We start from the raw sequence: 24,267 nt of genomic DNA, 5'->3' as shown, positions 1-24,267 counted from the left end.
TATAATTGAGTCTTTATTGTTAATTTGACAGTAATATCCACAGCAGGACTGAAATTTAGGTCTGTTGTAGCTACATGTGAGTTTGGCACAGCATTGTACTACGCAACATTAGAGTGTTGGCCTTTGTCCTTGCATTTTTTGTTTTCTTTCGCAGATGTATGCACAAAAAAAAGGAATCTTTTGCAAGTGATTTCCCAGGTGCAGAAAGATGAGCTGCTGATTCTAATCTACCAGCATTGTGAGTTAAAAACCTGTACAATTATTAGTTAATCATAGAACTTTTATTTTGTTAAAATTTTCGTCGTTTTTGTTCATTATTTCCATTATTCTTGAAGTGACATTGAATAACATACAGAAGGCACTTACAAAAACAAAGTAAATTAAAAGTGCTTTGTTATAAACAATAAACTGTTGATTTAAAAAAAACATACTGACAGAATGGCAAATAAAAGAAATGACAGCACCATTGGCAACATCTTAACAGTACATATCAAATAAAATTTAGCATGATTCAAATCTACAGTACAATAAAAACAATATGTAATTGTTAGAAATGTAATAAAGCCCGTGCTATGCTTTAAGTATAATTTAATCATTAGGAAAGAAAGCCTGAACTCAACATTTTGTGTTTTTTGTTGTCGTTTTATTCACTAGTAAGAGGTTTGTTTCGTGTTATACGTTAGGCTTTGCGGTTTCCGCTTTGTGCAAGTCCTGGTACATCTCCATCAGGTGAGTGGCCTCTCTCTGCCCCGACAACAAAGCACCATGTGTAGTGGAATAGTATTTTCTGTGGGTGGCCTCTCCAGCAAACAGGACCTGCAGAGGCTAAGCAAAGAATGAGGGAGGAGGAGGGGGAGACGGGGGGGAAAAGATGTAAGAGAAGAAACCTGAGTCAAAAACGAGGTCTGTCAATATCCTCTTGAAATGTTTTTGGCCTCTCCTGCAGCATTGTTTTCTATTTCTGCTCCCCATGTTAGCACTCCACATGAAAGAGGCTGCAGGAACTGTCCTGAGTGCACAAATGAGACTTCTTCAGTCTGACGGGGCTGAAGGACTTTGAGGAGAGGGGTCACGCTGTTCCTTCAGCAGTTTCAAGCATGCATGAAAAACTTCCAGCTCCGTCACCTAGAATGCATCAGGTTTCACGGTTTAGTTCCCTGACCTACAATCAGCACTCAGCACGCCCCCCTGACACCAGCTGTATTTGCTCTGCATATCCTGCAGTGTGATGTGTCTTGGTAGAGATGGCACTTCTGCCCTGACTGACTGCAAACAGGGAAAGGGGAAAAGCTCAACTATAGCTAATACAGTTGTAACAATACTCAGGAATCCGTATAAAATAGTAATGCACATTGATTTAATTAACTGATGTCTTTCATCAGGATAACAGAGACTGGGATACCTAAAAAAAAAAGCAGAAATGTGTACTACAGCTCACAATTAGGGCTGGGTATCGATTCAAATGTCAAGAATCGATTCGATTCCGATTTTTAATATTCAGAATCGATTATCATGATTCGATTCGATCCGATTCGATATTGATTTGGCTTAGTGTTATTTAAAATGTTTTTTGAGCTGTTGCCTGAATTATATGACTGTAAAATAACTAGTGAAATAATAATTTCACAATAATTATTGTGAAATAACTAAGAAATAAATAACTCAAACAGGCCTTTCAATATCCATTTAAAGGGATTGTGACATGAAAAACACATTTTTCTTGATTTTTTGTGTTTTGTTGGGTGTCTTGACATCAATTACACCCAAAAAACAACGAACTTTTAACATTCAGTGCATTATGTGCTTTCTGGGATTTTCCGCATAACTATGCAAAAACGGCGCATGTGGTTTGGTGGCGGATCGTTACGTAACAATCCGCTAAATCACCGCCCCCTCCACCCAGCTCCCTGTCTCCGCTCCTCTCCAGCGCACCATAAAGGCTGATTTATGGTTCCGCGTTACACCGACGCAGAGCCTACGGCGTAGGGTTACGCAGCGACGCGCACCATACGCTAAACCCTACGGCGTAGGCTCTGCGTCAATTTAACGCGGAACCATAAATGAGGCTTGGAGCTGTTTAAGAGCCTCTTTTGTTCTAATCACCGGAGGAAAACTGCTAAGAAGACCCGCGGCCACTGACTGGACTTAAGATAAGGGGACAGTGCTGCTTGCATGCCTTTATTTTTATGATTGTTTGCTGTGGTTCGCCCTCCTGCTTTTCCGTGCATGCTTCGCCTGTCGCTCCGGCTTCTCCGACGCCGCTGTGAGCGTATGGCTGGAGGAGGAGGAGGTTTGGAGGAGGAGCGGAGCAATGATTGACAGGAAAGGGGGGAAAGGAAGCATTTTTCACGGCGCAAAAAAACACTGTAATAAAAAGCCAGGAAAAGAGTACTAGAGTGAAGTTTTTCTTGTTACACTCTTTTAGACACATTTGAGGGATGTTGGCCAAGACTTTTAATAGTGTTAAAAGCATGTTAAAAATGATGTCACAATACCTTTAAAGTGCAAAACCAAAAAAGAAATGGCACAGTTCATGCAGTAAACAAATCATTTTAGCTTATCTAATTTATTCTGTCAACACGCACACATATTGCCAAGTGTCATGACAAACTGTGTGTCCGACTACTGGGATTAAAGTTCACCTGGTGAAAATGATGAGGAAAAAAAAATAAATAAATCGATCTTTAGACATAAGAATCGATTTTTAGGAATTAATATGAGAATCGATTTAGAATCGGAAAATCGATTTTTTTCAACACAGGCCTACTCACAATATTGTTTTACATGAGCAAGTGTGGTGGACGGCGTCATAGAAATGTTAGTATTTGAAATATGGATGACATATTGGCAGCTTTCATGTCATGTCATGTTGTGGTTGTCTTACTGGAGCCTTGGTGCTGTTGGCATAAGGCAGCGGCATGGCCAGCCTCTCACAGTCTGCACCACTAGACCCGACCCTGGTGAAGGAGTAGGAGCCTCGGATGTATGGGTTGCTGCCCCATGACGAGCGCAGGATGCGGCGGGGCTTTGGAATGTCAGGATTCCCTGAGGACAGACGTGAGGAGAGATGAAGTCAATACAGAGGCTGGAGCAGGTGTGTTCAAACTCTTCAAACAGTCACGGATGGAGACGTGTCTGACCAAGACAACTGTCTATAGCCACACTATTAGCTCTTTTAGTCACTGTGTACCCTCGGACAAAACGCTAACTTCTATATGTGGACATGATTCCTAGAGCTTCACCAACATAACACTGGGAACACGTGTGTTAAAAGGCGTCCTCCTCGTAACGAGGTTTGAAGCAGGAAGAGTCATTCTGGAGTATTAACAATAAGGTATATAAGGAACTCGGAGGAGTGACGTAAATGATGAGGTCACAATCTTTATCTATATCGCGCCAAATCCCGCCAAACATCATCTCAAGGCACTTCCAGAATACAAATCAACTCATTCCAAATTTGTCCAATGAATACAAAGCCAATTAAAAAACATAAGTGCCTAGTTTAACAGATTCCACCAAGACTTTTGTTTCATACAATCCCGCATTCTGAGTAAGCACAAGGCGACTGTGGAAAGGGGGGAAAAAAATACAACTCCCCTTCAACAGGAGGAAACCTCCGGCAGACTCAGACTCAGGAAGACCAGTATCCTTGAGAGGACAGACAAGGATAAAGAACAACAACAGATCAGGAAGTTGGAAGTCAGTATGGGACATTTTTATTTCAGACATTTCCTTGGGTTCTTCTTCTCTCACTGTTCATCTTCAGTTTCACCTACTGCTAGATTTAAGCACCAGAACTACTCAGTTAGGATTTGTGAAGATCGCAGTTTAGTTTAAAATGTAATGTTTCACAATGTTGACCAGGCAAATTCATTAGTAGCCCAGTTTAACTCCTGATGTCAAGATGTCCTGACATAACAGCGGAACATGAAACTGGAACGCGAGGCCCTTTTCCAATTGGGGGCAATTGAAATTGTTAGGTTTTATCATCATCTGGGGAGGATTTTTAGCCCTTGTATTTTAATCTGGATGAAAATGTTGATATTTTCATAACTGCAACATTAGTAAAGCTTTAATGCTAGAACATTAAAGAGTCAAACCAGTTCTTCTGTGACCCTCACTGGCGAGACTATATGTAATTCAGTAACAGCTGACAGGATTAAACTCCTCTGACCTAAATGAAGACCATGTGTGTGTGTGTGTGTGGGTGTTTCTCTGTGTAATTCAAATTCTCAATACATGGGAAGTCCACTGACCTCATGAAATGACAGTCACCGTGTCTGTGCTCTCTGTGACCTACTTCTGAGGCCGCCGCCGGACTTTACTTCTATGCACTTCCTTCCTAATCTGCTGCCAAACAGCGAACAATGTCTCGCTACGGATATCATCAAGGACTCTTCCCACCCAGGACAATCCCACCTCACACTGCTGCGCTCTGAAAGGCCGTCAGGCTCCGTGAAAGACGTGGTTTCAGACTCCTGAACGGCGTCTTTCCAAGTGTTATTATTATCGGTTGTGCGAGTATCAAAGGAATTACTGCAGTTTAACACTGATACCTCTGTTGATGTTTATAGCCATTTATTTCTTGTGTTTTTGTTGGCAGATTTTTAGGTGTAATGTTTACTGTTTTTATTTTTAAGAACAGTGACTGTCATCAAAAGCACTGAGTGGAAAATACCAATAAAATACATTTCATTTCACGTTGTTGGATTCACCTTCAAACAGTAAAAGTCAGTTTATTTCCTGTTTTTTGTTCCCCCTGTTCTGTTGGGTTTATATAACAACCCAATTAGTGTCGCGCTCATTTCATTTGAACAAGAACAAGGAGATCTGATCAATATCAGTTACAGTAAAAGTCTCATACCCTTATCAAACGCATAATCAGTACTTTCACTCAGCGTTGTTTTTGTGGCACCAGAACAGTCAGCGTTAGCTCGCCGGATACAACCCTCCCCCCACACCTGAGTCATTAAGCTGTTGCATATTAATTGCCTTTTTTTCTTCTCCCTGAAAATCCTGCTGATGTCACAGCCGCGGTTGAAGTCATTGCCCTTCTGTGAAAGCAGTGACCTAGTCACGCCTCATGAGTCACTGCGCTGACACCAGCGCTCAGTCATCAGCGGTTGTACAGTAAGAGGAAGCGTAGGAGTTGCTTTCTGTTACAATATCTACAGAATGTGTCTTTCACATAGGAATGGGCGATATTTTACCGTTCACGATAAACCGTCAAAAAAATTCCCCACGGTAAGAATTTGTCATCTCACGGTAAAAATGATAAATTCCCGTTTTTCTGTAAAGCTAGATTTATGGTTCTGCGTTAAATCGACGCAGGAGGAAGGAAGGAAGGAAGGAAGGAAGGAAGGAAGGAAGGAAGGAAGGAAGGAAGGAAGGAAGGAAGGAAGGAAGGAAGGAAGGAAGGAAGGAAGGAAGGAAGGAAGGAAGGAAATGAGCCTGAAAGAAAAGAAAGAAAGAAAGAAAGAAAGAAAGAAAGAAAGAAAGAAAGAAAGAAAGAAAGAAAGAAAGAAAGAAAGAAAGAAAGAAAGAAAGAAAGAAAGAAAGAAAGAAAGAAAGAAAGAAAGAAAGAAAGAAAGAAATGAGCCAGAAAGAAAGAAAGAAAGAAAGAAAGAAAGAAAGAAAGAAATGAGCCAGAAAAAAAAGAAAGAAAAAAAGAAAGAAGAAAGAAAGAAAGATAGAAAGAAAGAAAGAAAGAAAGAAAGAAAGAAAGAAAGAAAGAAAGAAATGAGCCAGAAAAAAAAGAAAGAAAAAAAGAAAGAAGAAAGATAGAAAGAAAGAAAGAAAGAAAGAAAGAAAGAAAGAAAGAAAGAAAGAAAGAAAGAAAGAAAGAAAGAAAGAAAGAAAGAAAGAAAGAAAGAAAGAAAGAAAGAAAGAAAGAAAGAAAGAAGAATAAATTCCCACTGTTGACGTTTTTGTGTAACAAACATGGCGGATCTGAGAGTGAGATAGATTTATAGTTACAAAGGTGGAGTTTAATTGGTATTTTTTTTATCGTCATTTTTATCGTTATCGGGATAAATGCCAGAAATGATCGTGATACATTTTTTAGTCCATACCGCCCATCCCTACTTTCACATGTATTTTCTTTTAAAGACATCAAATATTCAAGTGAGGTGATATTGGAGATGAAGCTCCAGCTGTGTTTGCCGGTGTGCTCTGACCTGTGAAGCGCCTCAGCAGCTCAGTGCAGGTTTCAGCCACGGTTTCGTCATCGCACCGCTCCATGTACAGCGCCTCCTGCCCGCAGATCCAGCCGCTCAGCATGTGGCCGTAGCGCTCGGGCGGGTAGAGGACGTCGAAGCTGCAGATTTTCTTGTACCACAGTTCTTCGGGGTAGGCCAGCTGTTCGAGTTGAGCCTCGTCCTCCCACACGAACTGGATGCTGTTGCACTCGGGGCTCCAGAAGGGCTCCTCGAACTCCAGGAATATCTTGTCGGTGGTGCTGATGCCCAGCTTCTCGATGGCCAGCACCTTGTCCTCGGGGAGGGGCGGGGAAAACATGGCCTCGTGGTTCTGCTTCAGCACACCTAGAGACGTTGTCACAATCACGTGGTCGGCTGCGATCCACTCCTCATCCTCGCACTCCACGCAGATGGGGCGGCCCAGGGTCAAAGAGTTCTCGTGAGGCTGGCCACAGTGGTTTTTGTTGTTGTGGTTGTTGTCGTGGTCATTGTCACCACGCTTGGAAAAGGTCTCTCCATGTTGGGCCGAGTAGTTCCAGTGGATGCGGCGGACCGGTTTGCTGAGGCAGATGGTGTCGGACGGGATGTCCCGGGCCAGGAGCTGCACAATCTTCATAAAACCTTCAGGAATGACATAGTGTGCACCAGGAATCTCCGTCCACTCACCAAACTCGCTGAGAGACACCTCATCCATGCTGGGGGAGCTGCTCTCACAACTCTCCACCTGAAACATGAGGCCATATCAACACAATGAGTCAGTTGAGGTACTTTCTCTTGCTCTGTAACTGGTGAGCCATTATTACTAATGTGTGTGTTCCCCCCCCCTCCACACACACCCCACCCCGGCTTTACAACAAGCTTTGTTTCCTGTCTCCATGTGGGTGGAAGCATATGGAGGAGAGTTCAAATACCAGGAATATATAACACTGCTACTCATATACATTTCCAGTAAGTTCAGCAAATGTCACTTGGTTATTGTTACTACTCTCCTCTTAATTATGAATATTTGTTAACAGATACTACTCAAACAAAAGGAAATATGGCTATGCTCAGTCGCACATTTAACAAATTCATGTTTTCAATAATAGTTTGAGTGTCTGCTCAACGGGTGTTCAGTATCTGTTGTCTGACGTGTGAAATGCCTTAAGAAAGTTTGGGTCGTTACCGAAGCATTTTCAGTGCAGTTGATGCTTCAACTGCATTGAAAATGCATCAGTATAAATAACTAAATCAAATGTATTATTAGCAGGATGTCCAAGTAATTATCGGAATAACTTCCAGCTGATCCAAAATGCAGCAGTGCGAGTGCTGACAGGAATCAACAACAGAAACCCTGTCTCTCCAGTGTTAGCGTTCCTCCATTGGCTCCTTAAATTTTGAATCCAATTCAAATTTTTACTTGCATATAAAGCCCAAAACCACCCAAGTCCATGATATTCTTAAGACCTGATAGTACCTTATGTTCCTAACAGAGCTCTCCGTTCTCAGAGTGCAGGTTTACTCGTAGTTCCTAGAGTATCCAAATGTAGATTTGGAGGACGGGCCTTCTGCTATCAGGAAACATTACTATGGAACCAACTTCCAATCTGGGTTAAGGAGGCTGACACCACCTTTACCTTTCAAACCAAACTTAAAACATTTCTGTTTAGTAAAACTATAGTTAGTGTTTAGTAAAGCCTATAGAATAGGCTGTAGATAGGATCTCAGGTCTTGATTTGACTATTCAAAAATGCACCTTAACTTTTTTATATTATTTATATTTCTTATCTGTTTGCACTGTCTTGCACTGGAAAGGTGATGCTACTTTTAATCTCACTGTACCCATGAATGGTGACAATAAAGTATTCTATTCTATTCTATTCTATTCTATTCTATCTATTCTATTCTATAGTTAGTGTAAACTCTAGTGTGTTAGGGCCGGTAGTCATAGCTGCAGCTACAGGACCAGACTACAGCAGCTCTCCTTAAACATTCATGCTGCTATAGGGCTACGCTGCAGGGGGACACCAACATGATCCCATCACCCCTCTTCTTTCCTCTCCTCTCTTTCCTTTCTTTAGCTAAATCCTCAGTTATTGATTAGAAGTATCTCATCAACATAATCATTCTCCATTGTTCTTGCAGTTTGTGGTGCTGGTCTTCCCCCTCTTTTTCTCTTCAGTGCATGTTTGCAGGCCGGATCTTCAGAGCTGCATGTTGACCTGCAGTCCCGCCCTCTGATCACCTCAGTGTCTGCTGTCTACGTCTGTTTATATAGTCACCCCTGTACTACACTAACTTACCATAGTGTCTGTCTCTCCTTTCTCTGTTCTTTATTCTCTCTGTCTGTTTTCTCTTTTCCTGCTCTGCCCCGCTGGCCTCCGGCAGGAGGGTCCCCCCTCATGATCCAGGTCCTGCTCAAGGTTTCTTCCCTCCTAAAGGGGAGTTTTCCTTGCCACTGTTTGGCTTAATGTTTTTCTCCCACTAGGGGAGTTTTTACCTGCCATTGTTTATGTAATAATTGCTCTGGGGTCATGTCCCAGGTCTCTGGAAAGCGCCTAGAGACAAATTGTGTTGTAACATACACTATATAATTAAAATTGAATTGAATTGAATTGAAAATCATCTTGTCTGTAAAACCTCTTCCTGGTTCATAAATGCTCCGTCTTGAGATGGAAATAAAGCTGCTCAACCATGAACTAACACACACACACCTTGAGGTATTGTTGAAGCATTGACAGTTTGAGCTTCTTGGTGCTTTCAAAATCATCAGGGTCCATCATAATCTTCTTGCGCACTACATCACGCGTAAACACGCCAACGCTGTTCTGGCTCTCAGCACAAACTGGCTTCCCGTTCTGGAAGAACTCCTGTGTCAGCTCATACACCTAAAGAGGAGCACAAAGCAAAAGGGTGAAAAGGAGGAAGAGGGAGGAGGAAGTGTATGAAGAAAGACGCTGGTGAACTCGTGCCAAGGGTTCAGTTCGGTTCAGTGCAGATAAGTTCAGACAGGCTGAAACGAACACCAACGCAATTAAACTGAAGGTCACCAACGGTTACCAGAGAAGCTTCTCAGTAGAGAGAAAAAAAAACAAAACAAAAAAAGGAAGAATGGAAAAACATTTCACAACAGAATGCTACGTGACCATCGGATTATTTCCACCTAAAGTTCTTTCTCACCTTTTCCTAGAAACTAAATCCACACGACATCTTCAGTTATGCATCGGCATGTTTCAAGTGAACGCAGCTCATGGTGCGGAGCCAAGTAATGGAGGTGGACCTCAACTCAAAGAAGTCCTTGAATCCTTGATCTACGGCATCCATCACAAGTAAGAGCTTCAAGGGCTGGTTATGTGGAGCATTAACTCAAGTTAAGGTCTTTTTTATAACCTTCAACAGGGGAGGATCTGGCCGTAATAACGTGATCCTTCCACGCGCTACGTCCGGCCAGAGAGGCCCCACCCTGCCTGGTGAAAAGATGCGGCCTGCTCACTCCTCAGGTTAAGGAGGAGACCTGAGCTCAGTGCAGGGCCCTCCCGGGGTTGGTAGAGGGAGCAATGCCCAGGACTGTCACTTAGGTAGGAGCAGGGGTGATATAATGGGGAAAAAAATCGGGGATAAAAAAATGTATGAAAAAAAAGAAAAATGTATAAGTCTTGTTATTATCTAGATAATGAACTAGCTGACAGTAATACAGAATGCTGTTGGTGGAAAACTGAATTTGGCTAATTATTTCATTAACGCTCACCACGTCATTTGTTCATAAAAAGAAAATAAATTCCGTAAATTCTGTGGATTCTACATATATATCTGTTTTTGCGTCTTTATTGTCGGACAAAATAAGGGGATCTAAATTCAGATCTTGGGATACTCTGACCTGTATTTATCACTGTTTTCTGACCTATTGACTACTGTCAGGGCTGTTGGAACCACATGGTTAATTATAAGACACTGAAAACAAAGATAAGTGAGTTATGTGTGTAATGAAAGCATTTTCTTTCTTTCGCTTGTAGCTGTAACCCTCCACTCTTGTCTACAACAATGTAACTGTTAAGCCTGGGACCGCTCTGTGCGATTGAATGCATGTGGTGGGTTTTTCTTGCACCGCTGCCCTCACTTCACTGGTTCAGGCTTGGATAAATACAACATGATTAAAGCCTTCTTAATGAATGAAATGATTCTCTCCACAGATAGCTAGGATGCATTTAACCTTTCATAACTAAATCTCAAATCATCTTGGATCCGATTGTGTGTAGATGTGTGTTTATGTTTGATATACAGTTTATCTTAATCATAGCAAAACCTGACCAAAATATAATTTACCCTCTTTTTGCTGAATAGCTAAGTGTCCTACAGAGAAATTAGATGATGACACTGTGGCGTCTTAGGCTTGTTAACGTGTACGCTGAAGCCGCCAGGCAATGATTCATCTTCATATGACACAAGATCATAGAAGTTTGTCAGTTTATCAGTTAGACCTGAACGAGATCATACGGCTCAGAAAGGGTGAAAAATACTCACCACTTTCTCATTTCAAGGTCTTACTAATTTACAACACATGGGAAAACACACCTAGGGAAATGCATTTTGAAGTTTTTCCAGGTAGTGAGTGAACTTTCCTGAAATAATTCAAAGTTATCTTAGAACATTCCCAGGAGCAGGAAAACTGCAGTAGCAGAAATACTTTCCACTTTCAGGTTTGTGAAAAAGGAAAGTTTTTTTTTTTCCTTTCCTTCCACCACTATAGCTTGGATGTAGGAAACAAAGACACACGACTGTTAACAAAATCAAAATTCCTTCCGCATCTGCATTAGCCTTCCACTGCAACTTCCTTAACAGATGTCATCTCAAAAGTCCTCCTTCAGAAGTTCAGAGCAACCACTGGTAAAATGTTCATGAGTGGAAGATCTAACTCATTTCTCACAATGGGACGGCATGATGTCCATAGAGTTTTCATGGATACGCCTGTTAATAATTACTTTAATTCTCTATATGTCTTGTGCGTCATTGAATGTTCATTTAATCAAACTCATACAATGAAATGTCTGGAAACTTTCCAATCCCCCAGTAGAATTTTATAAATACTTCAGGTTTAAACAATGTTTTCTCTGAACAGCCTTGTGCAACATGACTGAATTTAAATGTTCTGCACTCATGCATGCTATACACGAGTAGCTCTGTGGTCTTGCATAAGTTGCGCCTGGAAAATGCAAATTTGCATACGTGTGTGCACACATCCCCTCACCTCATTGTACAGGTCACTGAACTCCTCCACCAGGTCCTTGGGGATCCGCTTGCCAATGTTGGTCTGGTAGTGAGCCACACCGTTCTTGGTGTACAGGCTGATGCGCCCCACACTCCTCTCCCCGTCTGTGGTGTGCTCGAGCAGCCCGTTCTCCTCTGCCAGGTGGTACACAGGGTTGCCATTGGCGCCATGGATCCAGGTAGCTCCAAGCTCCAAAGTTGCTTTTCCTACGAAATAGAAAAATAAAAGCAAAGACCAGTCTGATCTGGGGGGAAAAAACAGATTTCCTTTTAAAATCCCTTTTAGCGTATCACTTTTAAATGAAAAAGTACCATATAAAAAAAAAAAATCGGTGTGTTCAAGTAGTTCAACATCTGGACTGTTTTGGAACAACTGATGCCTAATTTATCACTTTGAATTAATTACTTCAAATTTATAATACCAATCCACTCAGATTTTGCTTTCATCTACTGAAACGACAGAAATGGATCGATATATTAATTGTATGATAACATAACATTTGAGAATATAAGCATTCAGTTACAGTGACAGTAAACCATGCATCTGACATGTACTGTGACTTTTTATTTCCCAGTGAACCATGAAAATTGTTGGACACATGACCGATTTTATGAGCACAAGGCTGCACACAGATTCCTGTCTGTACTTGATTGCTCCCGCCACTTGAAAGAAGTTATTATGATGGAAACCAGTGGCAGGAAAGTTAATAGGAAACAACACTTGACAAGAAAAAGTCATGCTTATCTTTCATCGAAGTAGGTTCATTGAATTGCAATTTTTATAATCATTTGCATAGATGTGTCTTCTCAAAATCAGATTTTCTTCCCTGGAAAAGGTATATTTTTAAGTTTCAGTGATTATTTTCACAGTAGTACGGGACAAACTTTGTGAAACGGTTCAATGTTTCAATCAAATCTACTGGAAGACAAGTAACATCCCTTGTGTGTTTATCTGGCAAGGAGTTAACAGAGCGTTCCCGGCACAGGAAAAGCTATCTGACATGCTGGAACTTGTTAAATGACAAATAGAAAATCAGGAAGATATGAAGTCAGTGTTTCTTTGCAGTGATTTTCTGTGACTTGCTACCGGTTTTCCCCCCGTACTTCCCCTGTACTCCCTGGAATCACATTCAACCAGAAGATATACTTAAAACGTTTAACGCTTTCCAGAAACGTTGAGCTGTTCTATTTATATTGCTATTTTTGCACATCTTTCTTGGTTTTTAAAACATTTACTGCATGTTGAGGATGAATGGATTAACTTTGGTATAGTAAAATATTGGTGTCATGAATGAGGGTCATTGTTTCCACATCCCTGTTTTCCCAGGGTTCAATGTTCTTCCATAATGCTCCAGATTAATATGGTACAACCTATGATCTTATGCGCCAATGCAAGAAAAAGTATGTCAACCCAGTTAAAATTAACTGTTTTTTCTATTAATTTGCCACAAAAAAATGATCTTCATCAAATTCACAATTATAGACAAATTAACTAAAAAAATGTACAAAGCTGGAGGGAAAAGTGAGTAAACCCATAGTTTATTTACATCAAAGAATTCTAAATGGAGTCATAGTTTAAACACCTAGTCTAATTCATGAAATGAGCTTAGCGGTGTGGTTTAGAGCTACTTCAATTGATAAAAATACACACATTTTAAATATCTGCTGTCACAAGAAGGATCTACCAATGTAAACCTTGCCTAACAAAAAACAGACTTCTAAGAACACCCAGTCAAGTTAACTCCTCATTGCAGTAAAGATGAAGCCAAGAGAATCAGCTTAAGGCTTGAGGGACGTGGAAAAAACCCTCTCTGTTCAGTAGCCTACCATATAGGACAGGGACTACTTTGCAATTCCTCCCAGAATCATCACGAAACCACCTCAAGACAGACGTTCACACCACATATCCAACGAACGTAGCTAAGCTGAAGCAGTTCTTCAAAGAGGACAGGTCAAAAATACCTGCAGAGCTGATCCAGAGGGACCAAAAGCACTTGCTCTAAGTCACTGCTTCAAAATGATGTTTGAGAAACTTTTAACTCCATAAGTTAGTGTTTACTTACTTTTTCCACCAACACAGAGAATGTTTATTGAATGTGCTCAATACTGACAAGAAATTATATCAGTTTAAATGTAATGTGCCTCCTGCAGTGACTTTAATTGAAGATCAGATATTATTTTGCAGAATTAATGCTGAAAACATGTTCATTTGAAAAGGGTTAATAATAAGAAGAATAAGATCCTTGTTCCCAAACTCTTAATTTCATCATATGACATGAATTGCTGTAAATCTAAAACGAGGGTTATTGTGAGTCAACAGGCTACTGAACTCATAAATATAGGAACTTTGAGAGCTTTCACTTCAAAACGTAATTGTTGCATTAGAAAAAAATGAGACAAAAAAGAAATGTATATTTCACCTGAGTAGGTCTCAAAGACGTGATTTTTGTCATTTTACGCCACCGTGGTTATTAGTTTATACCTCATTCAACCATATTTTCAAAACGAGGTTCAGGGTAAGATCAGTTGAAGAGGGACACATCCTTCTTACCGTGCTCAAGGCTCTGAACTCTCCCGCCGATGTGGTCCGATGCCTCTAGGACAGTGACATCCGTGAAGCCGTTAGTCAGGAGGACCTTAGTTGCAGCGAGGCCAGCCAAGCCGGCACCGATCACTACTATTCGAGGCTGTCGATGAGTGCGAAAGCCGCTACTAAGAGGATCATCAGTGCTGTCTGACGAAATTTCACAACTTTGCATGCCGTCCAAGCTCCTCTTCGTTGGAGTCTGAGGACAAATTCAAGACATGAATTAAGTTTAAAAAAGAAAGAAACAAGATTCATACAGAAGGCCATAAGCGATCATAACACTTCTACTTTGAGTTAAAAAAAAAGAAAAAGAAAAAAGAAAATCAGGAATTTCAACCTTTTTATTTTTTCTATAAAGGATGCTCAGCATCCATCTATCCGTTTCACTAAACCTGCTCTACTCCTGTCACAATCATGCTGAGGCTGACGTTTGAGTGAGAGCATTGAATCATCAACGAATCTAACATCGCACATCGCTGAACTAACACAGCTTAAAAAAGCAGCTCAGCTATGAATCAGTTCAAACTAAATTTAAGGTTGCATTTCCAGTTTTCAGTGTCTGACCCTTTCTTCCCTCCTTCCTCTGTGTGTTGACCCAGTCTGGGTTATAGTGAAGAATATTAACCAGAATGTCATTCAGCAGCATTTGTACACACAGTATATTGTCTTGCATGTACAATTTAGAGATTTGATGCATACAGGATTAAAAAATAAAAATAAAAGTATCAAAATGTAAACTTTGGACAGTTTTCACTCCACACAGCATGAAAACTGTTGGGAGTGAGATCTTGAGGATCATCCAGAGAAAAAAAACCTTTACTTTATCTACTTTCTAATAAGACATTGCAGCTGAATTTCACAGAAACTTCTACAAACACAAATTCCACTTCCAGCAAAGTTGGAAAAATGTTGCAAAACCCGATCAGATTAAAACAAAGAGGATTGTTTTCCTTTGGTTTTTCCTCTTGTTGGTTTTCAAAGTGGCCGAACTAATCCTTTAAAACACGCAGCTTTCCCGGCCAAGCACCTGCCCTTTCAACAGGCACAATTCAGACTCTTTGTAGCCGCGCTGCTAATTAAGTGCCGTTTACAGGGGCCTATTTTAGAGACGAGACGCGCTGCTTATTGGCATTATGCTTACTATGACCCACATTTACAGCTGTGTTTATAACTGTAATTAACATAATTGGGTCTCTTTTTTTTTTCTTTTCTTTTTTTTCATTACATGTTTACATTGTACTTTGTACCCGGTCTTTATCTCTGTTTATTGAGTTTGAAGCCAAATTAGACGGTCCTGTTGGCACCCTGTTATTTCTGTCAGAACAGGAAAATACAAAAAAAAAAGAAAGATTTGTTCTTACAGTCTGCTGAATTACACTGAACCTCAGGGACACCAGGAAGAAAGAGCACACAGGAGACCTTGTTACTGCAACACAAGGCTGCTTGCTGTGAATGTACGGTCAGCTGTGCGTGAAAATAACCCAGTGGGAGTCTCTGCAGAGGACGCCACTGCTAATCCAATGCAGAAAAATGTATAGATCACAAAATTCAAGAAGTGTTTCTATAGAATATATCAACACTAGAAAATTGTCACCTGTGTTTTGTGAGCTTTTTTAAAACGGGGAATGGGTCACCTTTCCTGAGGCGACCCTGCTTTGGTCCACATTTACAGATACTCCGACTCCCTGCTGTGTTACCACAGCAACGGTGGAGAGAGGGCAATGCATACAATGCTACATAAGATTGATTTTCTTTCGCCCTGAGGTCATCTAATGGAAAGGCTTCAATAGATGATAAATGTTTGCGTTAAACATGAACCACAGTGATTGTGTAAAAGTGTAAGAGGTAATTCACGCCGACACTTTCCGTTAAAGAAGAGGCACATATGATTACAATCAACACAGACGCAGACTGGCCGTTTCCTCATGGTTTTCAACTTTAACTCAGTTCCGGCATCCAAAAAACTAAACCACAAGCAAGTTGTCAATGCTGACAAGTCGGTAAAGAGGAGCCACCTGATCAGCAAAGAGCTGACAGGCTCCCAGAAAGGAAACCACAAACCAGCACTTCTAGAGAATGTGTGTGTGTGACGAACGCTTGAACGGAGGAACTGAGCACGATGACGTATGGAGAATATACTGTAAATCTGTGTGCATTGTCGTCTGAACCCGACACCCTCGACTGACCGCTGACCGCTGAAACTGAGGTGGGTTAAACCTGATGATCTTGTTAGCGTCACCATCCCACCTGATGTGACAAACCTCATCCTGAATGTGGGTCATGTCACAGATTCCCAGGACGCGCTGTCAAAAGTGGGGAAACTGTCACAAATGAGTATTAGATGTACTCAGCTGACGCTTACCTGAAGCAGAAGAAATGTTTGTTTGAGAAATGTGTTCAAATTTTTCCCTTTGGAAGCTGTCTATCTATTTAACTGAATCAGACTAAAAAAAAACATCCCTTTTATGTTATTATTTGCCTCATAAAAAGTGTATCATCACGGTTTGTGATGACCTGAAGACATGAGGTAAGCCTCAAAAGATCAACAGGCTGGATAGAAATCATCATATTGTGAAATAAAGTTCCTAAACTATTTATACTGCCAAGCCCAGTTTCAGTTCAGGTTTTGTCAATTTCTATGAAACCAGTTTAGAAATTTCGATTTACACAGAAAAAGATGACTAGGATTCTTAGACTCTTAAAAAAACATGCTGGTACAACATCGATAACAGAATCATTCCTATGTTACATGCAGCAGCAAATGGGAAGGACTGATGGTGCACTGTAAGTCTTTTGGGCATAATTTTATTATATTGATAATATCAATAAAATAATCTGGTACCGCATCGGCTTAGTTGTGTAAACAGTGTGATTTCACATGCTGTCGCTGGCTGATTTCAGTGCTATGGCTACTCTTCTATTCTGCATCTGCTAATGGTGAGATTGCCAGTGGTTCTGATTTGTGGTAAAAAGAAAGAAAAAAACATAAATACATACATGAATACATGAATAAATCAAATCAAGCCTGTGCTGTCATTTTTTTGTGCGTCTTCATGTATGAGTTTGTACTTTGAGGTCGACTGTGCATATCCTTTTATGCACATGTCATAAACTGTATAGAACAACAATGTATTTATATTATTCCAATTCATACAATAATCTCCAATATCTTATCTTGTTAGAGTGCAATCACGTTGACAGGCCCAGGGGTGGATTCAGTGGTTTCTTTCTGTTGTAGATTTAAATTATGGACACCCTTTTCAGCCATTTCTTTGCAGCCCATCCAACAAATAAAATACTTATGAATAGTTATTGCTTGTCAACTATTAGCCCCTTGATGCCTGATATATATGAAATAATACACATGAAATTAGTTATTAAGTGTTAATATTTATGGAAATTGGAAACATCCCCAGTTCTGTTTTTAAAAGTTTTCTAATTATTATTTCTTTGCACCTCTATGCATGCCTAATTTTATTTTTTCATTTTTTATTGATTATATATTTTTTTTCTTTAATTGTATATGGATAGATGGATGTATATTTTTTCTTTCTCCCTATTGTTTTGATTCCTCAGAAAGGTATATATCAGATATGCAACCTCAGGCATGAAGGGGTTAAGAGTTTGCCGGTGACGTGTCCAGGGTGTACCCTGGGTTTGGCCTGACAGAGCTGGGAGGGGCTCCAAAAAACCCCCATGACCCTGAATAAGATGAAGTGCATATGAATAATGGATCAATGTAATTTTGTAAGTTAAGGTCCAGAAAAAAAAAAGACAAATGGTGCTGCTCATTCTCCAGTTAGCGTGTCGTTAAACCACAGCAGAAGAGGAGATGGTGAGGTAGTGACAAAGCGAGGTGACACAGGTGAAGAGATTGCAACATAGTCAGAGTTTGATAACTCTAAAAAAAAAAAGGGATTTTGTTGAACTCTTCAGATGTCAGCACACACATTCATCAAAGAAGCATCTGATTAGGTTATAATGTAATGATCGTGAAGGGTCTACAGGTGGTTTCATAAACCAATTCATCTTTCGTTTCGTGAATCATCGACATCATCTTTACAGGCTATAAAATCCTGTAAAGTCTTGTATTTCAACTTTTGCTACAGTAAATGGCTCCTTTGTTTGGCCACAACTTCAGTAAACACTAGGGCCAGATTGTAGAGTAAGATTGATTTCCAAATACTTCTACAACACGTGTTTTTGTATTCCTACATGAGTGTATGAAATGTGACGCAATTGTGAGGCTTATCAGATACAGTTGACTAAGAGAAACTGTGTCATTGGGAAAATATGTAACGTGCTTGTACATTTGTGTTTCCTCAAGTCTTGTTAAAGGTTTTGAACTCTTCACACGGCAGTACACACCTTTATCAAAGACGTGTTGCAAAATGTGTCCAAAAAAAATAAACAAAAAAATGACACACTCCCAAAAAGCCTGGTCAAGCAGATTTAAACTCTTACTACTCACTAGATTGAAAGAAAGCCAAGTGATTGGGTCACTATGTTGTAACACAGGAAACCAGTTATTTGTGGGAATTGCTACGGATTTCCCTTCTGAATCATCTACACTGTATTTGGGATCACTGCTTTATATAGTGCAATTTCATTCAGGGTAATAGATAAATATAAATATATCAAATGGAAAAAAAAGGATATCAAAGATACTACATTAAACCCATAAATCCACCGTTTTGATAAAAGAACCACTGAAAATATTGTACAGACAAGTGATCACAATCTTGTAATATCACTTTGCCCTATTAGAGGTGATATAGATTATGATAGAATTCACCCAAACATTCACACATTTAAATTAAGAAGTGTAAATTAGGCTAGTTGAGGGAGTATTATTATAGCAACTGAATCATGTTGAGATCCGCCTGGATGAACCATTTAGGCAGAGCTCACACACTGGCCCTGGCAGCAAACTAATGCCCTTCAGCACGCGACTGTTATGACTTCACAACTCAAAGGTGCTCATCAACTCTAGACGCTGCCAACAATATCACAGCATGTCAAATACCCGTAGCCAAAAGATCAGACAATCCAAAAGCTCAGGACAATCCTCATTCAAGTTACAACAACCAATGAGAGAGCAAGGAATGGGGCTGATGTCACTGTGAGGACAGCTGTAAATACAATGTCCCATACCACAATTTGATGAATTACTAATGATTTTTTTACTGGCAATCTACTGCCTGCATGCCGTTTGTTTCTTCTTAATTTGTATTCTGAAGAACAAACAGCTTGGACCATGGTCATTTTTCACAAAATCAACTCATGTTTGCCCGTGGTTACGGCTCATTTCGCTGCATTTTGTGGACAAAGGTGGTTTGAGGGTCAGTTAGATGTACAGCAGCATGGTATAGTATGGATTCGCAATAAGCAATGGGGGCAAACGTATTGCACCTAGGGCTGTTCGATTTTGCCCAAAAATAAAATCTCGATTCTTTTCTCTCTAAATCCGATTTTCGATTACGATTACGATTATTTTGTGAATTGACAAAAGGCAAAGAAATGATTTCAAATATGCTGTTTTTTTATTGAACATTTGCCCCATTGGGCTTTAAGTGCAAACTTTGCTCTTATTAAACCAAAAATGAATGAATAAAGTGCAAAACTCTGTAAAATAAGTTGAAAAAAAGTTTTAAAAAATATAATAAAATATAAAGTTTTATCTCTGAAAAAAAAAATCAGCAAATCAGCACTTGCAAACATGCAGTAAGTTAGATTTCCAATTAAATAAAACAAGATATTTTCTAATTAAACTAAACTGGGTCTTTGCATGCTAAATAATAATGCAACCCATGAAGGAGGTAGAGGTGTGTAATGGGGCACTGTTGCAGGTATTGAGAGGTATTTCCATCAATCATTAATATGGTATCAACCATTAATATGTGTGCAGACAAGGTAAAAAAAAATAAATAAAAAAAAAAGAAGTGAAAAATCGATTTTACGATTTTCATGTTTTAACATCGTTCTAATTACATAATCGCGATTACGATTTAAAATCGATTAATCGAACAGCCCTAATTGCACCTCATCCAATCGAAAAACTGTTTCAAATGAAAGAGTAGGAGCGATTAGATTAAAAAAAAAAAAAAAAAAAGTAATATAAAGGGTCAACACTGGCACTACTTTCCCTGATTGAAATAAATCTAGCAAATGAAGGAAAACATTTCTTCTAGATTGGTAAATTGTCTGAACTATAGGTGCTGATGTATGCTAATATTTTCATGAGAACAGTAGCTACTATAAATATTAGCATACATACTATTGGCCTAATATCGTGTACTTAATTTTGTCTCACAACAAAGGCTGACAAAGGCCTTTTCCTGCACTCTGCTGCCCCCAGTTGGTGTGGAGTGGTATCATTACATAGCATGCCTTTAAAGGGATACGTTTTACTGCAAAATTTTACCTGACATTATAAATTATTTGTTTAAATATATGATACATCTTCTTCACAAACAGCACACACTGGACTGTGTCCTTTCCTTCATGGTTGCTTGTAATTCCCTGACTTGTAATTTGTTTACTCATTGCACCGTGATTTTACACAACCTAGCAGATTAGTGTGACCTTCGAAAAACTATGGATGGGGGGGCTAAGGATGAGGTGGAGTGAGGAGAGGGGACGGAGGTCACCACTGACCCAGAACTGGGACAGATTATCTACAAATATCACAGTGTTTGTCTCATTTTCCACGTGAACCAATGACTTATATACCAGCCCAGTTTATAAAAGCAGCTGTAAACATCATTCTGGATTTTTGAGTGCTCTTTGAGTCCTGACTGGAATTTCCAAATGCTGACTGGTAGCTATGACGGCTACTGCAAACAGGCTTTATAGACATGGATTTACGGTGGGTTTGATAAATGACAGCTACGGATATATAAACATCAATTCAATTACGTTTAATTTATATAGCGTCTATTACAATACAAACTGTCTCTAGGCGCTTTCAAGTGACCCAGAGCATGACCTCTGAGCAATTAGTGCATAAACAATGGCAGGAAAAAAACTACCCTGAGTCCCCATCAATTTCTGACTGGTGAAATTCAAGTATTAAACAACAGAAAAATACGAAGGACAATAAGATTATGTTCATACACTGTTGCATCTACTTTGCATCTATGCTGAAGATTAGCTTTATTTTGCTATCTGTTTTACAGGAACTGTTTCTTTTTTTCTTTCTTAATATAGTTGGGACAAACTTTAGTTGACCTGACTGGCTATCACAACCTTCCTTGTTACTTTTTCTTGAATAACTAAGAGGTGATGCTACCAAAGGACCAGTTTTATAGGCCTGGCTCCAGCACTTAGTCGAACCATATAAAATGGCAATGACTCCAAACCGGCCTTGCAACCAAAAGGAGCTTCGTCTGAACTTCCGTCTCACATCTTCCTCTCTTTAGTCTGTGCTTTAACAGGGGACAGAGCTCTTTTCAGCTGTCCACACTCTCACATCTGCCTTTCCCCTATCAGTCTCATGTGAGCAGTAGCATAAAAACAGACTTTGCACAAGATCTCTACATGAAAAAGTTGCAAACTATAGTCTTGGGGAATTGTGCCAAGCACCAGACATTCCACACTTCTCTCTCAGCTCTAGATTTTCCCCAAACTGAGATGACAGAGTGGAAGTACCACACACACAAGCATCTCACAGCTGCACAACGCGGTGCACCCGACTGGATGTTCCCCTGGTGCAAATAAAGAAAAAGAGACAATCAGTGCCCAGACAGGCAAGTGTAACAGTCTATAAGCCAAGTGAACACATTTTTTCTCCTTCAGTAATAGGATATTACCCCAAGCTGTTGCTCTGATGAACTCTCATCACTCATAGAGTCTCAGAGTAATCAACCACTGTGCAATAATAATAATAATAATAACCACAATTATATGCTGTAACAATGCAACTTTCAATAACATGTCTACCTCATACTGCTGCACCTTTCACTTTAAAAAAACTTTGTATATATGTTAATAAGAGCTGTCATTTGCCTATTTACTGTACAGTGAGCGAAAATAACCGAGTCAAATTCCCAGTTTTGTTTGACCTGACTTTGCCAAATAAACATGATTCTGATTCTGATGGGAATCCATTCAGTATTCATTTCATTTCATTTCATTTATTCCATTCATGGTATATCTTCTTAACAATGTTGTACAAAATTCCAAGAAGTACACATTATCACCATGAAAGAAAAGGAGCAGGAAGAAGAAAACTTATGACACCAGCCCCTCTCTGTAAATACAATTACATTGACTTGCTAAACACCAATGTATCTATACATATATAAACAAGAAAACAAACAAAAATACCACTCTTCTATCTATTTTTTTCTCTCTCTCCTTCTTCTTTTTTGTAGGCACTTATCTTCTCTTTTTTAAACATTTTCTTAAGCTGGTACAAACTTGTGCAACATCTCAGTTCCTTGCTTTGTCCATGCCATAATTTTACACCTGTAACAGAAATACACCTTTGTTTTATGTTTAAGACATATGTTTATGTTTAAGTCTGTTGTCTTCATCCTCCAATCTGAACAAATTTTGTAGCTGTTCTGGTAACGATCAATTTTTTGCTTTGAACGTTATTTTTAAAGTTTGAAGTTCAACCATATCCGCCATAATGAAAGGTATGATGAAAATAAATGTGGAAAATAGTTTAAAAATACCACATTTAAAAGAAAAAGCATGAACTTTAAGTTCAACCACAAAGCATCTAAGATCAGTCACTAGAAATGAAACTATTTCATCTCTTCTTTATGCTCGTGGAACAGCTGTGTGGTCAAAGCCTGCCACGTATAAGCTGTGATGCCAAAGTGGCAGCACTTTGAAACAAAGCAAACGCCTTTGAAGAACTAACTCTGCTGTAGTCGGACATAAATACAAAAGATATCCTGTGATGGTAACGTAAAACAACCTAAACGTGTAAATAAAGCAAAAAAAAGCCCGTTATCTAGTGAAGCAGAGAGTAGTTGTAACACCGTTACAACAGTTCAACTGATCTGCTTTAGATTCACATTGTGTGGCACTCATTTTTTTTTTCTTTCTTCTTTTACAAACACAAACACCTGACTGACATTTGGTTGACTGTGTCGTTTACTGTCGCGTCACTGTCAGTAAACAAGCCGCTGTTATTATAGTATTTCCACCGGTGTGGACCACCGCGGATTGTTGTTTTGGGTGACATTTAATTCACCGCACTCGCCATCATCACCGTCCCGCGGGCGGACAACGATCCGTGTCAGATCTGTGGAGAGAGAGGGCTGCTTTTTACCTGACTCTCTTGGTCTTCAGGGTTAAAACCTCAGAGTGCTCCGCTCCGCTCGTCTTTGTGCTGCTGCTCTCACAGACCGGCTCCTGCTTTTGTATTTATGTCTGGAAACCAGAAGCAGCCAGTTTCTCCGCGGACCCCGCCCCCTCATTAATTATTCATGAGCCCCCGTGACGTCAGAGCCCCGCCCACCGCTGAGTGGGCTGTCACACAGCACTGCCGGGGCACGCGAACACGTGCACACCTGCTTCCCACAACAACACATCATTCCAGATACACGAAAAAACAAAAATATGATTATTTCTATGTTGGTGCCACAATAGCACATTTGAATGTTTATTTAGACTATTTTAAAGGAGAGATATCATAGACTGTATCTTTTTTTTTTTTTGTCTGCACACATATTAATGGTTAATACCATGCTGGTAAGAACCTACCTAAGGCATATATATCTGCATTTTTTTATATAAAATACATATGATATAGGTCCTATATATATATATTTTTTTTGTTAACAATTTTTTATTAGTTTTATGCCAAATTTTAAAAAGAAAAAAGGGGCAGACAGTCACAAGCACAGCTCTACACACTTGCTGTAGCAACATGTCCACTGTACATCTGAAAAGAACAAACGCAAAACAAGGGGAAAAATGAGTCACAACAGTTAGAACAAAACAAAAACATTTCATCATTTCATTTCACATTCAAGACTTCACAGCTCTGATAACATAAGATAAGAAATCCTTTAATAGTCCCACAGAGGGGAAATTTGCAGATTACAGCAGCAAAGGGGATAGTGCAAAAAACAAGAGGCATAAATAGAAATAGTTATCACACAGTAATAATAACACACTATAAACAGTAAACTGGTATATACAATAATAATAATAAGAAGAAGAAGAAGAAGAAGAAGAAGAAGAAGAAGAAGAAGAAGAAGAAGAAGAAGAAGAAGAAGA

General features: G+C 39.6%; 1 protein-coding gene across 2 annotated transcripts; it reads right to left on the bottom strand.

Moving 5' to 3' along the window:
• On the bottom strand, positions 1-23,448 carry smox (spermine oxidase). Of its 2 annotated transcripts, none has more exons than XM_061717137.1 (7): positions 23,315-23,448; positions 13,993-14,227; positions 11,422-11,648; positions 8,891-9,064; positions 6,177-6,921; positions 2,885-3,045; positions 1-825 (listed from the first exon to the last, which is right to left on the bottom strand). In XM_061717137.1, exons 2-7 carry the CDS (start codon positions 14,198-14,200, stop codon positions 673-675), a joined length of 1,668 nt encoding a protein of 555 aa, XP_061573121.1. In that variant the 5' UTR covers positions 14,201-14,227; positions 23,315-23,448; the 3' UTR covers positions 1-672. The 2 variants fall into 2 exon arrangements, with proteins under 2 accessions (XP_061573121.1, XP_061573130.1); XM_061717146.1 differs by having other exon boundaries at positions 1-816.
• Positions 23,449-24,267: the final 819 nt, after the last annotated feature.

Source organism: Cololabis saira, chromosome 1 (genome assembly GCF_033807715.1).
Source record: "Cololabis saira isolate AMF1-May2022 chromosome 1, fColSai1.1, whole genome shotgun sequence".
Taxonomy (NCBI): Eukaryota; Metazoa; Chordata; class Actinopteri; order Beloniformes; family Belonidae; genus Cololabis; species Cololabis saira.
This window is presented reverse-complemented; position numbering and strand designations above follow the sequence as displayed.

Bases quoted from the DNA above. Each gene is read 5' to 3' on its own strand.
- smox (XM_061717137.1), bottom strand. From the start codon at position 14,200: ATGCAAAGTTGTGAAATTTCGTCAGACAGCACTGATGATCCTCTTAGT. The intron at 11,649-13,992 runs GTAAGAAGGATG...TCTATTTCGTAG, and splicing joins AGTTCAGAGCCTTGAGCACG to GAAAAGCAACTTTGGAGCTT. The intron at 9,065-11,421 runs GTGAGGGGATGT...GCTCCTCTTTAG, and splicing joins TCAGTGACCTGTACAATGAG to GTGTATGAGCTGACACAGGA.